Raw genomic sequence first — 17,972 nt, 5'->3', positions numbered from 1 at the left:
CAAGGTACTGATACAGTTCTAGGTTCAAAGGAGACATTCTATTATTCTGTGTTTTATGTGTACTAATAAAGCTCTCTCTTGTAAAATTACTTGTTTTAAGACTATCCAGTTCTCAGGACAGGAATAAAGACGCAGACGTAGAGAATGGACTTGAGGACACGGGGAAGGGGAAAGGTAAGCTGGGACGAAGTGAGAGAATGGCATTGACATATATACACTACCAAATGTCAAATAGATGGCTAATGGGAAGCAGCCGCATAGCACAGGGAGATCAGCTCGGTGCTTTGTGACCACCTAGAGGCGTGGGATAGGGAGGGTGGGAGGGAGTGGCAAGAGGGAGGAGATATGGGGATATATGTATATGTATAGCTGATTCACTTTGTTATACAGCAGAAACTAACACACCATTGTAAAACAATTATACTCCAATAAAGATGTTAAAAAAAAAAACAAAACAGAATATCCAGTTCTCTTGGATTCCTTTTTGTCAAATTTACTTCCCCAGGGGCACTTCTTAGTGTCCTGAACTTGCTAAGATACTCGAAGCCCATTTTATTTGATTACATCAGTTCTCTTCCAGAGAACTCTGAATGTTATCATTCTGTGGTTGAGTCCACCAATTTTCATCCATAAGCTTCAGGAAATACTACCAGCCAAGACCACAAAAAAGAAATCTAGCTTACTTGAGTCTTCTACTTTTTAAAAAAATTCTTAGAAATTGACCCCCTAATATATTGCAGAAACTTATTTGACAGTCTGTGGCCTGCTGAATTGTTTTTTCAGCAGATGGTTAAAGACTCTCATAACCACATATTTTTAAGTAAACCAGGCAAAGACATGATTCAGTTTGATTCCACCCTCACAAAGTTCACCATTTTGTGTTACTGGTCTCTTTAAGATACCTAGGATGAGGGGTTTTTTTTTTTAGTGGATTAACAATCATAAGGATTAGTCTAAAATATCTGCAAAATTCATTTATGACTTTTCAATTCTTACCCAAGGGAATTAAGATAAAATTATGAAGTAGCACACCTCTCAGAGTTCATGTGAAAGCATAAGATCAAAAGAAATTTGATCTTCACCAGAGGACGCTAACATGTAGAAACCAAATTTTCTCCTCTGTCCAAGAGGCAACTGAACTGTTACTGAAAGAAAAATACCATAGAGTTGCAAAGAATTTACCAAACAACTCGGTCAGATATAAATGTTAAGTTTCCTCTTTCACTCCGAGTTCATTTCAACTGTAGCTACTGACCAATACTTATTATTAGAAAAACAAAAACAAAAACAAAAATCAACCAACCAACCAAACAAACAAAATAACGCTATCATGCAGAGCACATGTTCAATTGCTTAGGTTTGGGGTTCTGATAGGAGATATTTTTATGAACACATACACAAGATAAAAATCAACAAAAGTGGCCTTGGAAAATACACAAGGACAGGAGTGAGACTAAGCCACCCAAACATTACAGAAAGAGTTGAAGAGAGGAGAGCGCAGAATGGCCATTCCTTACTTTCTAAAGATCTTATGGCATCTCTTTCCTCCAGACTAATTCTTTTTAAAAAATTCTCTCAAAAAATTTGTATGAGCTGTTTTTTACATTATAAAAGTAACGCACATTCATTGTTAAAAATCCCAACAGAAATACAAAGTTAGTCTATCTCTTCACCAAATTGTCAGTTCCACTATTCAGAGGTAACCATTGCTAGGAATCTGTCCTGAACGTTAAACTGTTGGCAGCAAGCAGAAATGACTCCAATAAGATGAAGTGACATTTACCAATAAGATGGAGTGACCGATTTAACCAGTAGGTACGTGATACAGCACTTTAACCACTTACAGAAACTGTTTTCTAAAATTTAAAGCAATTTTGGGACTTCCCTGCAGGTCCAGTGGTTAAGACTCCGTGCTTCCACTTCAGGGGGCGCAGGTTCACTCCCTGGCTGGGGAACTAAGATTCCGCATGCCATGCGGCGCAGCGCCCCCCCCCCCCAAAAATTAAAGCAATTCTGAAATACCCCTGACGTCCCAGCCAGAATTATTCCACTTCCTGCCTTTCAGTTATACAATTCTCTCCTGACTTTTTTCAGAAGGAATAGTGGAAATAATCTAGTCTAATCCCTTCGTTTTACAGATAAGAAAACTGACACGTAGAAGGTTATGTGACTTGCCCAGGGTCATGTGTCTAATCAGTAGCTACCAGACAGGCTATCCTATGACCACTTCTTCAAATCTAATTTTTATGAAAGTACCTAGGAAGACTTTAAATAGACTTCTAACATATAGCTCAAAAACTTCACTATGAAATGGAATTTACAATGTCTATACACACGTAAGCTTTTAAGAAAAAGGAGCGCTTTGCTCCAAACATCTTGCACGTTCTCCTACGAGACATACAACAGGAGGGACCCCCAACTTTCCAATGTCACGGCTGTATTAAAGGCTAGATATTCTCCCTGGAATCCCATTATCCACTGTCTAGCTGCGTGGGCTCCCTTCCACAGAGACAAAGGCAGAGAGGGACTGGTTAGATAAACGGCAGGGCTTCCCGGCATCTTGAGGCCAATTTAAATCAAAACATCTTGGTCTGGTTCAGGCTAATCAACCACTAAAGGTCAGAGTCCAGCTCTCTCCCCCTTCCTCCTGCAACTCCTCATCATTATAACAGCATTTAAAGCACCTTCTGTCACATCCTCCCCCTCAAGTCACACCCTTGCTGGCATGCTTTCGGTTCATTTTCTCTCCTCCCCCAGGCCTCCGGCTCCTCTGGCTCTCTCTCTCTTCTCCCTTTGGTTAACTGATGGTCTAAGAGTTGGCATCAGGAGTAGGGAGACAAACTCAGGGGGTGGAAGAGAGAGGTCTGGCTGAAGGGCAGGGCTCCTGTGGGGAAATGATGGGAAATACGTTTATACAGACACATGGAGCAGGTCCTAGAGAGCTCAGAATGGCAGACTGAGCAATTTTGACTTGATTCCATAGGCACTGGGGAGTCTCTGAAGGCTTATGAGTGGGGGAGTGATACGATGAAACCATCTTTTTTTAGAAAGTTAGCAGTTGGTATGGGTAGAGAGTAGGAATTTGGGAAGCACTTGGAAGACTACATAAGAAGGTTGTTATAGTGGCCAAAGCATAGAAGTCAGGACCTGGACTGAAGTGTTGGCAGCAGACATTGAGTTGAAGGAACATATGTAAGGGACATCGCAAAGGGATAGGCCTCAGAAAAAGATGGAAGGACAGGATCAAAGCTGAATAATGTCCACCTTGCAATCCTGAGCGACTAAAAGATGGGGAATATAGAAGAGGGGATAGTTTTAGAGCCATAAGGAGGTCTGTTTGACATGCTAACTGTGAGCTGATGGCAGTATAGACAGGCAAGTGGAGAGATGTCCCGTCGTCAGCTAGCGATGCCCGGGTGAGAAGCTGAAGTTGGGGAGTAGAAGGAATATTTGAAATCATGAATGAGGTAGGATGCATTCAGCAAGGGAAAGAATTTGGCAGATAGGGAAAGAATTATCAGAGAGAGGGGTGGAGAAACAGAATGGAGGAGGTGATAAGTTTCTGGAAGGAAGAAGCATTAACAGTTTCAAATATAGGCAAGGACAAAAAGAATAAACATTAGTAAATTAGCCCAAGTAGCTACATAGTAAATCCTAAGACCTTAATAAACTATATTTACTTTCCTCAGTAATACTACTCCCTACTCACACAAACAAATGTTTTGAGCTTTTCGTTCAATAGCATTCAAGTCCAGAGTTTGGTTCTTAGTACTAAGTTTAGTGAACTATTCGACTTAACAGGGCAGGATATAACTAACGAAAGAGCAGGTGCATATGGCTGAAGATACAGGCACATATATATTAAGATAATCACGCACATATGGTTTAAGATACAGAACTCAATTTTTTCTACGAACATCTGGCACATCTGGCACAAAAGCCTTCGTGTAACTTTTCTCTGGTTAAGACCCCAGTGGCTAAGTTGGCAGCACCTCCAATCCTCTGAAATTCATCCCTTACCAACGTAACTAAGCAGGAAGCGGGGGGAAAAGCTATCTGCCTATGGCAGGGGTGTGGCTTGAGGAGAGTGGGAGATCTGGCTGAAATGAGGAGCGGACCATTAGATCAGGCACAGGCTGATAGATAAAACTCGGCGAAGGCAGTATGGCGTACTCAGGCCTTTTACAAAATGGCTTCTGCCTCTCCCACAGGTTGTGGATTAAAGGAAACTAAATGGCTACTGTGGAGTACACTGACTGTCTTTCTTTTCCCTACAAGAGAAACATTTATCAGGAGAGTGACAGGGTGAAGATGATGTATCAATTTCTGGAGGCCATTAGATCGCCAAAAACCACCCTGTTGCTTTCTCAAGCCTACCGTTCTTCCCACGGGGCCTACTCGGCCTAGGCCCCAGTGCTCAACCTCTACTCCCCAACTATCTCAAGTTCCATCAACTGAGAGTCCCAACAACTCCATCTCTTTCCCTGAGTAGGGGCATAACTGTGATATCAAAGACCAAAGTGTTTCACAAACAAATGCACCATGCTATTCACCTACAAAGAATCAGAGAAATAATAAAAATGGTAACACTAGCAGTAGTCATTTTCATTCATCGAGTGCTTGCTCTAATATCAAACACTGTTATATCAAAAGCAACTATAAATAACAGCATGACAATTCTGTCTAAAAAACATGATTCCAGGACATATACCATAATGAGAAAAATACCACTGAGAAATTATTAAAAGGAATATTCTACCATAGTTGATAGGGAAAGTGAAGTGGCTCGTTACTTAAGACTTCGGAATAGAGACAGACCTGGGTTACTATTCAGTTGTGTTACTTAACCTCTCTGGCCCCCAGTTTCCTTATCTGTTAAGTGGGGATAATAATAGTACCTGTGATGTAGGCTGGTTGGGAAGATAAATGAAATAAGCACTGTACATTCATTGGCACATTGCCCTGTACATAAGCATTATTCAATAAATGTCAGCTGCTATTATTAGAAAGCTATTATATTATTGTTCATTATTATAAGGAAGTAGATATAAGTCGAATCATATCTGTAAAAGCCAGATAACGCCTTTGACTATAAGATAGGTTTTAGGAGGATCTAAAACTAGGGCTATAAAATGGTTCCACATCATATACATGCTATTCATCAACATATCTGTACTCTCACCCAGGCTCAGAATTAGACATTGGTATTTATTCCTTAAATGGGAGCCATTACAGTAACAAAAAATAACATTGTCACTCCTGTAATCCCCCTTAGGAGGACTGAGCTTAGAGAAAGCAACAATCATGGGAGCCCGCCCATGGCTCCACTTGGACCTCCCCCCTCCTTTTAATGCTACTGATGACTTCCCATGATATAAGACAAGGGCCTTGCTAGGGAACCTCAAGAAATCCTTCAACAAGAGCAGTGACACAAACCCCTCTTTGTTTCTTAGGTTTTACACTATGCCAAGCTAAAGAATTTATCCTTTATCCTCCTTCTGTTGATGAATACTGTTCCTGGGAATTCTTGGGCCAAGTAGCTATGTAAATCTAATAAGGGATACGTTACATATTTCTAATAGCACTAGAAGCATGGAACACTTTGTGCCACTGGTGACCACATATTACAAACAGAATTCTGAATTACTGTAGTTACATTAGGAGTTCACATACATATTTTTTTCTACTTAGCCCAGGAAAAAAACTTCTAACCCAACCAGTTGGATCACCAACTGTATCCAAAAGTCTAAGCAACCAAACTGGCTTTCAATACAAACAAGAATGGGATGCTTTCATATTTTTACCCCAGGGCCAAGGGTTATCAACCCAATCAACTCTGAACTGTATGATAACCTTTCATGCACAAATGACTCCATTATGGAGGTGCTCACTTAAAACAGAACTTTGAGAGGGAGGATCCCCCTTCAGAAACAATTTCTAGGACATGAACATCATAAATATGTTAAGAAAAAATAGAGACCAACACGGCTGTCCAATAGAAACACAGTGAAAGCCACATATGTAATTTTATATGTTCACGTACCCACATTAAAAAAATAGAAACAGGTGAGATTAATAATATATTTAATTTAATCTAATATATCAAAAATATTGTCTAAACTTGTAGTCAATATAAAAATTGTTAATGAGATATTTTATATACTTTTGGTACTAAATCTTCAAAATCCCGTGTTTAGTTTACATTTACAGCACATCTTGATTCAAACTAGCCGCCTCTTCAAGGGCTCAATAACCACACGTGGCTAGCAGATGCTGTACTGAATGGCGCAAATACAGCCAATCTGACATGAATGACTCACGGACACCTCAGCCCTTCACCCTCTTTGCTGGAGCTCTTATAGTGTCCCCACCCCTCTCTGGGACCACTAATCCACCTGGAGTTGTGAGGAAGAAGGGGGGGAAAGGATGTGTTTTTAACAAAGCACCTTGGAAACCCAACTCCATTTCCCAGTAGAAACAATAGCAGACACAATAGTTCTATGGCTAAGTGGCATTAAGGGTTAAATAGGCTTTCCTGGGGAGGAAGGTCTGGGAACCTAATCACCATTTAGAACACTATCCAGGAGATAGCGTGTTCCAACCTTCCAACAGGCACACAAAGAGACTGCCTGGATCTCTCATCTACACTCTTCGTAAAAGGGAACTGACAGCCATGTTTACAAAGAGCTTTCATTTAAGTACTTAAATTAAGCCAGTTGGTTCCCTTCTTCATCCCTGTCCCCTCCTCCCCGCATTCAGAGGGTCCTTCAATCCTGCCCTTCTCTGGAAAGCACATTTCTCCCTGAGATGTGGAACAGCTGCCATTTTGGAACACTCCGTGAAACTGAGAACCCTGTCTTCTGAACAGTTCTAGTCATCTTCCTGAAGCAAAGGCAAACTGAAAAGGACAATAGTTGCCCTTTCCTTATGTGTGCCCTGCCCTTCTGCCACCCCTCCTACCCCCATCCTAACCTCAAAGTCAAAAGCTCTCAAGTGGCCAGCACTAATGCAAAACTAGGCAATTTCAACTACATATTTTAGATCTCCCCCACCTCTCATTCTCTCATCTCCCCAGCCCACCTCAACGTACGCTTCTGCATGATAACCATGCAAGCACACAGACAACAAGCCTTACCCTATTTGTCTTCAAATCCACCTCATAGCTCTTCATTCCAGGAGAAATGTACAAACTCTAGCTTGTAGGTTTCGAAGCCCTTTTGCGATCCAGTCTTAACTAGTTGCAATCTTGACTGGATAAACTGAATCATCACTGGGTCCTGTCAATTCTCCCTCCCTCACCTGCAATCTGTTGGTTAAGAGTCCACTGTTGTTGACATCTCCCGTATCTTAATCCACATTCTCCAGTCACCTTTTTCCAATGACTATTCTCAAGACCCTTGAGGACTAGGACCATATCTTTTACTATTCCAATTTCCCCTTGGGGCAAGTCTTTCTTGGTGTCTCCTTTGGCCCCAAGTATAGTATAGTATAGTCCACAGAGGGTGTTGAATGAACATACGGTATACGAAAGCCTAGATTGCTATAGTAGCAATCCAAAATCAGACTTATCTTCCAGAAACACCATTTTGGTCATATCACCACAATGGTGGTAAAAGTCAGACCAACGGCTACCTTCAGGGGAGGAAGGGATTGCAGGAAGAAGCAAGAAGCATTTTCTGGGTTAAGTTCTAGACAGAGGGTTAAGGGATCATAGTGGAAGTTGTTTCACTATTTGGAGTAGGGGTGGGCAGAGGGGCAGGATGACTTTTGAGAACGTAGAATGAAGACGTGAGGCATGTCAGGCCAACCAGTGTGTCCCAGGCAGAGGGAACAACATATGCAATGGCACAGAAGCAAGAGGCAGAGTGAGTCTGGAGAAGTGACTCTGAAGAGTGTGGAGAGACACTGTTGGCAAAACCAGGTTAAGGAGTTTGGATTTTATTCTGAAATATAAATGGAAGAATTTTTAGTAGGGGAATGACTTTTTAATTTACTTTATTTTAAGAATCAGCAATCTAGTGGCGATGAGGGTGAAGAATCAGTGGCAAGCAAGACCAGGAGGGAGACCAACTGAGTGCCTGCTGAAACAATGGTCCAGATGAAAGTTGAAACAAGGGAGGAGCAAATAAGAAAGAATGGATACAAGATAGGTTTAGGATACAGAACAGACAGGACTCCATAATTGTCTCAGCACTTCCTAGTCATCTCCCAGCTGGTACCTAATGTGAAAGTAGCACTTACTCCCTTGACCAGGGATCTAGTCTTCTACCCCTAAATCTCCCCTTTTCTTTCTTTCTTTTTTTTTTTAACAAGAAATATTTTATTCGCTGCAAAACAAAACAATAAACAAACAAAAGTGCAGATAAACATAGTAGTATACACATGACCGATAGAGGGTTCTCTGTATAAGCTTTCACTAAAGTTCTAATTCCTCCTTCTACTCTTACACAAAGAAAAAGAGCTATCAGGCAGAGTACCTCATTCTTAAAATTCTTTCTAGTAAACTATATTTAATTCACAGGTTGGATAGAAGTCTGGGAGCATTTACTTTTTATGTATGTATGTATGTATGTTTAATTGATATATAACATTGTATTCGTTTCAGGTGTTCAACATAATGATTTGATATTTGTATATACTGCAAAATGATCACCACAGAAAAGCTAGTTAATATCCATTGTCACACAAAGTTACAACATTTTTTCTTTTTTCTTATGAGAACTTTTAAGATCTACTCTCTTAGCAGCTTTCAAATATACCACACAGCAGTGTTAACTATGGTCACCATGCTGTACATTACATCCCACGACTTATTTATTTTATACCTGGAAGTTTGTACCTTTTGACACCCTTCACCCACTTTACCCACCCTCCACCCCCTGCCTCTGGCAACCACCAATCTGTTCTCTGTATCTATGAGCTTGTTTTGTTTTTGTTTTCATTTTGTTTTGTTTTAGGTTCCACATTTAAGTGAGATCACATGGTATTTGTCTTTCTCTGTCTGACTTATTTCCCTTGACATAATGCCCTCAAGGTCCATCTGTGTTGGCACAAATAGCAAGATTTCCTTCTTTTTTATGGCTGAATAATATTCCATTGTATGTATATATCACATTTTCTTTATTCATACATCGATGGACATTTAGGTTGTTTTCATATATTGGTTATTATAAATAAGCTGCAATGAACACGGGGGTACATATATCTTTTCAAATTAATGCTTTCATTTTCTTCAGATAAGTACCCAGAAGTGGAGTTGCTGGATCATACGTTAGTTCTATCTTTAATTTTTTGAGGAATCTCCATACTGTTTTCCATAGTGGCTGCACCAATTTACATTCCCACCAACAGTGGAGGAGGGTTCCCTTTTCTCCACATCCTTTCCAACACTTGTTACTTGTGTTTTTGTTAATAGCTATTCTAACAGGCCTGTGGTGATATTACTGTGGTTTTATTTACATTTCCCTGATGATTAGTGATGTTAAGCATCTTTTCATGTACCTGCTGTCCATCTGTATATCTTCCTTGAAAAAATGTCTATTCAGATCCTCTGCCCATTTTTTAATCAGATTGTTTAGTTTTTTTGCTATTGAGTTATATGAGTTCTTTACATATTTTGGATGTTAACGCCTTATCAGGTATATAATTTGACAAGATTTTCTCCCATTCAGCAGGTTGCCTTTTCATTTTGTTGATGATTTCTTTCCCCCTTTTTCGTCTCAAAATAACTATCATCACACTCTTCAAATGGCCAATGAGGAAGGTGAAAAGGAAGCAAGATCAGGGGAGGAACAACTAATTATAAAAGTCAATGCCCCACTTTTGTGGCATTTTGAGTTTTCAATGCACCTTCCATTGCCTCCGGTTGTTCTCACAGGCCACGTTGCCACTGTTTCACCCAAAACCACTTCCTTAGCTTCCAACCACAATGAAAGGCTCCCCTAAAAGTCACTCCTTTTCCAAATAAGCCCCATAAAATATACTCACGGGCATATGAAAAAGTTAAGCCTTAGTTAAAAATACCACTAAATGCTTGGAACACAGATCCTTTAAAAAGCATAGGTTTACTTCTTAAATCTGTAAGCCAAAATACTGCCTTTTGCTGATACATGTTGACGAAGGCACACAGATACCAGTAAGCAAGGCTGGCTACAGGATGTGAAAAAGCAACACTCAAGGGAAAATTGCACTTTTTCAAATGCTCTCTGTTTCAAATTACAGACTTGGGATATTTCTCTGAAACAACTCTCCCTATTTATTAAAAAAAAAGTCTGTACATGATTTATACATGTGTTTCAGCTATTTCTAGAAAAATGACTCAGTTTTATGTTTAGAAAAAAAAGCATTTCCTTCAATAAAAAAGAAATCGCTTTAAGAAAGTAGCTTCAAACATCAAACCATTTTGAATACTTATTATCTACTTCAGTCTCACGGCTCACTTTCTTCTTGGTGCCCTCAATTTGCTCAGAGTTAGTAGTAGCGACAAGCTTACCTCTGCTATTCACTGAATAAAAGGAAATTATGACTCATAGCAAAACAAAACATACAAGACAGCAGAACCTCAGCCAAAACTATTAAGAACTATTATACCAAAAAAAGAAAAAGAAAAAAAAAACCCACCCCACTTCTTAAAACCATGTATTCGTCTTATAAGGATACACTGGAAATTTAAAAATATTAAAAGGCTTCATCCCAGCTGTGTACACTAAAGATACCATTGTATAAATGTAGTGTTAACATTTGTGACACTATGTATAAAACCTGTCTACAAAGCAACACTTGAAACAGATGTAGCACAAAATACTTGCATTTCATATGCTTTTTGTATGGTTCCCCAAATCAAACTTAATTCCATCCATGCCCAGCTGACTGCAAGTAACAGGTATGACTAATTTTAAAAGAGCGCATAGCCATGTCCTGAGGGGTATGCAGTAAGAAGCTACTAAGTCCTGGGTGAAATACTATATTCACATGCTCAACAGTATACTTTAGTGAAGAATTCCAGTCACAGTAACTTTTCACAACAAGATTTATTGTCAGAGCTTGTAAGTGGATATACTGGGAATAGTTCCACGCCTATTAGGAAAAAAACCTTCCAACCAAATGCACAACTCACGCCTGTTACACCACCAGCAGAACTGAATCTTCTACTAGGAAAAAAAATCGGTTTTGCAGTGTTTAGAGTTGGATATAACCAAGACCTGAGAAATAAGTAGGCAGTTACTTTGACAAGAGATAAACAATGGCCCTCCAACTGTACAGAAATCCAAAAATACACTTCACGTTATTCTGCAGAAAAACAAGTTAACAAATAAAACCCTATCTAACATCACTTTGCTGAAAGGACCTCAGGCTCCCAGCGAAGAGTGCAGTTTTAAGTAGCAACTAAGACGCCTGCTGACAGTCAAATAAAGACCTATTTGATAATCAGTGTGACAGAAAACAGAACATTTATGGCTCCCAGCTATTAGCAAGTGAAAGATTAGACTAAATTTTAAGAAAAATTCACCAAATGTTCTAAAATTTCAGACCTTCCAAAATGGCTAGATCCTAAAAGCAAAAGAACAAATAGTTACCACATGCTGAGGGGAGGGATGGGGGCGGGCAGCAGGGAGTGACTGAAAGGGACTCACAGAAAGAAAATGCTACCAAAATATGGCATATTATTAGAAATTCAGGTATAGACAGCAAAATGACAAGAACATCATTAAGATCATTAACCATTCCCTAGCACATGTAGTTATCATGTAAGATTAAAATGAAAAAACCTGAATGACTTTAGAGAAGCCTAAAGACTAAAGAAGATAACTCATGATCAGCAATTGAAAGTATTATACAAAGTATCTTCCCATACCTGCCCTGCATAAGAAAAGAAAGATCAATGTCAACTTGGAAGAAGGTTTTTTACTTTAGGAAAAAATGTAGTGTAGAAGATGGCAAGATAAAACGAGCTGACAGATGAAATTTCCACTAAAAACAGAATTCAACTTTTCCCCTCTGTTCACAGAACTATCTGGAGCCTCTAAAATACCGTGGATAAGTTACATAGCCACTAAAAATTTTAAGTATGAAGACTATGTGGCAACCGGGAATAATTCATAGGACAAAATAGGTGGAAAAGGCAGAACTCAAAGTAATATGTACACTATGATTACAATGCTAGGTAAAAAGCTGTAATGATGGTTGTTAAGAAGGGGGCCAGACTTTCTTTTTCCTTTCCAAAGATTCTGTAAATATTGCCATAAAAGTTCTATAGATCAAAAATCATGTTTAAACTATGAGTCTTGGCATTCAGGAAAATGTTAAATAAGTTATTCCTTTCAAGAAAAAAAAAGGCACACTGCTTTGTAGTTTATCCTTTTTACTACTTCAAATTAAGGAGGATTTCAAATGGCCACACTACAAACGGTGGGTTCTTATCTGTATGAGTACTCAAAGGGTGTAGACTTTCATACTTAGGATGGACAAACATCTGCTTTTCTATGTGGAAAAAATGGTCACACCCTTGTAGGAAACTGACATGTTTAAAAAGCTTATGGCATTCTTAAAGATGTCTACTTGCTCCATTTTTCTAAATAGATAAATCAAAAACGGAAAACAAAGCATCAAAACCAGACCGGTCTTCAGGGGACCCTACTAATCAAACTGTTAACCGAAGCTACGAGTTACAAAAGTAAAGCCTCTCTGGTTTTATTTCTGAAGGAAGGCTCTCTATAGCCAACTATTCAGTTTGGTAGGTTCCATTCTTTCAAACACCTCACTCGGCTAAAACGGATTACAACACATCCAGTGCCTCCCCGACCCTGTTAAGACAATTCTGAGAAAAAGAGGGTATCTAGCGAAAGACGTCAAGGATCATGGTGATGTATTTTAAAATTTTCAATATGCAAGCAGGACTCTTATGCAGGTTGCTTTAATAGTCTGAGTTCTATTTTATCGGGCTACTGCAGGCAAAGCAGTTCTTTATCTCCTCACCATTAGGACAAGGGTAGGGAGGTGAAGTGCTCCCTACTTCTCTCCTGTAGGTCAGAACCCTGTGGATCGAGTCATCGCATTTGACTATTGTAACCGCGCTCAGCGAGTCCTCCCCTTCCTTCCTTTCTTTTCCCTGGACAAACCCCTACGTGACTAACACAAACCTAATTTATGATGTCAATAGGTAGGCCAGGTCCCTAAAAAGCTCTGTCCCCGCGGGTTCAGACTCTGCATCTCTCCGCCCCACCCTGTCGCGGCTTGGGTGGAATCGCCAATGAAACACTAACAGTAGCTAAGGTAACAGAGCCGGGCTTAACCGGACCGATGCCGGAGAAGAAGTGAAAAGAGTTTCTCCGGGCCTGGCGGTTGGGAGGCTGGCTCCGCGGACTGATTTTCCATTGGGTGGGGGTGGGTTAGAGACCACAGAAGCGCAAAAGCAGTAGTCTAATCTTTGAAGGCCGGCGGCCGGCTCTGCCACGCTCTCAGCAGGAAGGGGAGGGGAGCGGGAGGAAGAGGGGGAGGAGAAGCGGCGAAGGAAGGGAGGAGGGGGGGAAAGGAGGGGCCGGGGGCGGAGCCAGGGCTCCAGGAAAACCCGCGCGCGAGCCCGCAGCACCTCGGGGCGGAGTCGCCGGCTCCGTCCGGCCCCTCGGCCTACACCGCGCGCGGTGCGCCCCGAAGGGGCGGGCCCGCCCGCAGCCTCCCTCCGGGTCTCGGGCCCTCCTTCCCCTCTCCTCCCTCCCCTCCCTCCTTTCCATCTCAGCAGCGCCCTCGGTCTCCCTCTCCGGCTCATACAAAAGCAAAATGTCCGCCATCTTCCGAGGCGGCTGCGCTCGTCGCCGCCACCGGCCCGGCTCTCCTGCGCTTTCTCCCCGGGGCCGCCCTTCCCCCGGCCCCCTCCCCGACCCCCGGCGCCGCGGCTCCTCGGAAGCCGCGGAGGCGCCACTCACTCCCGCCCTCGCCCCCACCTCGCCCCGCCCGCCCCGCCGGGCGACGCAGGACCGCCTCGGGCGGGGGCAGGGGGGCTCGGCTGCCCAGGCCGACCGGCTCCCGCTTCCCGCCCGGCCCACCCCCTGGATGGCCCCTTTACCTTGATGCAGTACGGCGGTTCGTCGTAGGTGACCAGCATGTACCTGTCTCCGCGGCTGGCCGGGTCCCGGGCGCGCAGCTGAGGGACGAGGGATGACGGAGGGGGCCGCGAAAGGAAAGGGGGAGGAGGGGGCGATACCAACGTTACAGAAGCACCTAAATCCACCACCACCCCCATCCCTAGCGAACTCTCCCCATCTCTCCCCTCCCCTCCCTTTACCTTCAAGAATAACTCCACAGCGCCTTTGGCAATGTCCAAATAGGTGGTGCCCAGGTCAGTGCGCTGGTTCATAGAGGCGGACGTGTCTATGAGGAACAGCAGGATGGGCATCTTCTCCCGCACCCCTGGCTCCGGTGCCCACTCTCCTGGCCCTCTTGCCCTCACTGCCGCGTACTGCCACCCGAACCCTCAACTCTCGCAGAGCCAGGGTGCAGGGAGCAAGAGTAAGAGGGGGAGACGGGACGGGACGGATGGAACTGCTCCTGGCCTCCTCTTTCTGCAGCCGCACCTCTTCTCCCTCCAAGGGAACTTGAAAGTGTGAGCGTGTGTAGCCCTCGGGACCCTCCCCCTTCCTCTCTTCTGCCACCACTACTGCCGCCGCCGCCGCTGCCGCCGCAGGGACTATTGCCCGAGCATCGGTCCAAGCTCACTGAAGCGCTCGCCCCAGACTGAGAGCTGTCTGTTAACCAACACACAACTTCTGTCCGCTCACCTACCATGGGCACCATGTGACCAGAACCCACGCCATTGGCTGCCAATTATATGCTATTTGCATATTCATTAGATGACAGGGCAAGGGGAGGGACTTGGGCGAACCCTGGGAGTTGAAGTTTGAACCCAGGCAGGGGGTAAGGGGAAATGTTAAGGACCCTCATTTAAAGGACTTGGAAGCTGTTAGGATACTTAGGGTGGTTTGGATGGACTTTTCTCTTGCTCTTCAAAGATGATAATTCGAAAGGAAGAGTGAATTTGAGCAACAGTTGTGCAGAGGTACAGAAACAGATGCTTGGACAGGCTGTATAGAAGACGCTTTGCTAACTGCAATCGATCAATCCTGCCAGTGGCTAAGACCAAAACATTTCAGAAGCAGCAAACTTCTTTCCTGGCAAGACCTACTCGCATTCCTTCAGATCCCTCCCCACGCTTGATCAGTGTTTGTGAGTCGGTCGCTGGCCTTGCATTCCGCGTATATCTACTTAGAAAGGAAACTAAAACTTAAACACAGTTACCTAAACTGGCCTTTTGTGTGCACAAGCTTCTTCAGTTTCATTGAGCACTTTGAAGTATTGCCCTGCCTGTGATAATTCCACCCACTGTCGTGTCTGTGCAGCCTTTACACATGGAAGCTTTGCCATCCTGGATTCTGATTCATCTCACATTTATTGAGCACCTATGAAGTGTCAGCCACCCACGTTAGTCTCATTTAGTCTTTGAAATAATTGTGGTAGGTGGCATTATGTTCAATTTTCAGTAAAGGAAAGTGCAGCTCAGGGAGATGAGGACAACACTGAGGGATGTTCTCAGGTCTGGCTCTACGGAGAGTCTCAATGAGTGGCCAACCACGCTTGGCTGACTGCTTCATGTAACTCGAATTTTAAATATGGAGGTGTGTATTCCCAGCAGTATGCTGTGCACAACGTGGAATCCTGAACTTCAGTGAGTTTACAACTTCATTCGATATGTTCCTTGTAATATATATAAAATCCATATTCAATAACATTTTCATAAAAATAAGATTTCAGAAGAGGCCATATAGCAATGTATGAATCAGGGACAAACAAGTGATGCAAATAAAAAGTGCAGTGGGGGAATTTCCTGGTGGTCCGGTGGTTAGGATTCCATGCTCTCACTGCCGAGGGCCCGGGTTCCATCCCTGGTCAGGGAACTAAAATCCCACAAGCCGCGTGGTGTGGCAAAAAAAAAAAAAAAGCGGTGGAAGCAATGGTCCAGTGGTCTCGAAGTTCAGAAGGTTTCCTAGATGAGGCACTTAGCAGGAAGGGAGGGATTCTGGATTGAAAGGAATGGTGGGAACAAAAATTCAGCCAGAGATACTAACATGCATAGCACAATTCAGGCCCATCTGGGATACAGCTGGTGGGAATTAATGGGGAAATAAGGATGAAAAAGACACATTTGTTATCTCACAGTTGCCATGAGTCAGGGGTCTGGGCACGGTGTAGCTGGATTCTCTGCTCAGTCTCACAAGACCGCAATCAAGGTGTCAGCCAGGCTGTGTTTTCATCTGGAGGCGTGACTGGGAGAGAATCAGATTCCAAGGTGAATCTGAATCCTGAATGGATGTTGGCAGAATTCATTTCCTTGTGGCTGTCTGCTGGGTGGAGGCCACCCTCGGGTCCACCTGCACTTACCTCCCTCCCATAGGTTGTTCACAGTATGATTGTTTGCTTCTTCAGGGCCAGCAGGAAAATCACTCACTGCAGTCTTCTAAGATGGAGCCTTATATAATGTAACTTAATCATGAGAGTGCCATCCGTCACCTTCGCCATATTCTATTGACTAAAAGCAAGTCACAGGTCTTACCCACACTCACTCAAGGAGAGAAGATTACACAGGACATAATATCACGCAGGGGAGATCATGGGGACCATCTAAGAATTCTGCCTCGCATTAGGTGGGGATGAGATTATTACCCGGAAACAAACTTTGCCTCATTCACAGTTTTTGTTGAAGTCAACTCCAAGTCATAATATAGCACTTTCAGCCCACTGGATCACATGCATGGGGTTGATTGCTTGTTTAGACTATCCTTTGGTGAAGAAATACAAGATTTCCTATTAGGAGCTATATATATACACACACATATATATGTGAACTGGGGCATATCACAGTCCTTATTTATATACTTAAATATATATAAACAAACATATATTTATATAATAAATATAATCAAGATATTTAATTATAAACATATAAATAAATATTTATGTATTATGTATATGATATATTATAAATGTATATGGACTGTGATATGCCCCAGTTCACAGTGTTTATTTATTTCTTTGTTTGTTTATTTCTTTGAAGTATAGTTGATTTACAATGTTGTGTTAATTTCTGCTGTACAGCAAAGTGACTCAATTATACATATAAATGTTCATTTTCCTATTCTTTTCCATTATGGTTTATCCTAGGATACTGAATATAGTTCCCTGTGCTCTACAGTAGGACCTTGTTGTTTATCCATTCTATATGTAATAGTTTCCATCTACTAACCCCAACCTCCCACTCCATCCCTCTCCCATCCCCCCTCTCCCCCTTGGCAACCACAAGTCTGTTCTCTATGTCTTCACAGACAGTATTTTAAGATGACATTTAAAAATCTTTACAATTTTCCCCTAACTTTTTACAATGAGCGTGCTTTGCTTTTATAATCAGGAAAGAGGCTATGTTAAAAATTACAAAGTATCCCAAATACAAATTACAAATTTACCAAAAAAAGAAGAAAAAAACCCTCCAAGGTGAATACTATTGAAACAGTTTTCCAAAAAATGCTAAGGAAGCACAAATAGTCTTAGTCACCAGGCGCTCCAGTGGGACAACATCCATGTCTTCATTATAAACTACAAAAGTGACAATATACAAAAAATAACCAGGGGGGAGGGGTAAATTGGGTGATTGGGATTGACATATACACACTACTATATATAAAATAGATAACTAACAAGAACCTACTGTATAGCACAGGGAACTCAATACCCTATAATGGCCTATATGGGAAAAGAATCTAAAAGAGTAGATATATGTATATGTATGACTGATTCACTTTGTTGTACACCTGAAACGAACACAGCATGGTAAATCAACTATACCCCAATAAAAAAAATAACCTTCTGGTGGATTTACGAGTTTATTCAGATTAAACCAAATTCCAAGCCCTTAGCCTGAAGCCTCT

The 17,972-nt window shown here is 42.2% G+C and overlaps 1 protein-coding gene across 6 annotated transcripts in view; it reads right to left on the bottom strand.

Annotated features, from left to right (window-relative positions):
- Window positions 1–14,749, bottom strand: part of LOC132357384 (integrator complex subunit 6-like) — a 49,748-nt gene extending 34,999 nt beyond the window's left edge. For all 6 annotated transcript variants that reach the window (XM_059910788.1, XM_059910791.1, XM_059910789.1 and 3 more), the window contains exons 1-2: window positions 14,282–14,749; window positions 14,063–14,140 (exon numbers count right to left, since the gene is read on the bottom strand). In XM_059910788.1, coding sequence (XP_059766771.1) covers window positions 14,063–14,140; window positions 14,282–14,392 — 189 coding nt within the window. In that variant the 5' untranslated portion in view covers window positions 14,393–14,749. The remainder of the gene's footprint in view (window positions 1–14,062; window positions 14,141–14,281) is intronic.
- Window positions 14,750–17,972: the final 3,223 nt, after the last annotated feature.

The sequence above is a fragment of the Balaenoptera ricei genome, chromosome X, assembly GCF_028023285.1.
Source record: "Balaenoptera ricei isolate mBalRic1 chromosome X, mBalRic1.hap2, whole genome shotgun sequence".
Classification (NCBI taxonomy): domain Eukaryota; kingdom Metazoa; phylum Chordata; class Mammalia; order Artiodactyla; family Balaenopteridae; genus Balaenoptera; species Balaenoptera ricei.
This window is presented reverse-complemented; position numbering and strand designations above follow the sequence as displayed.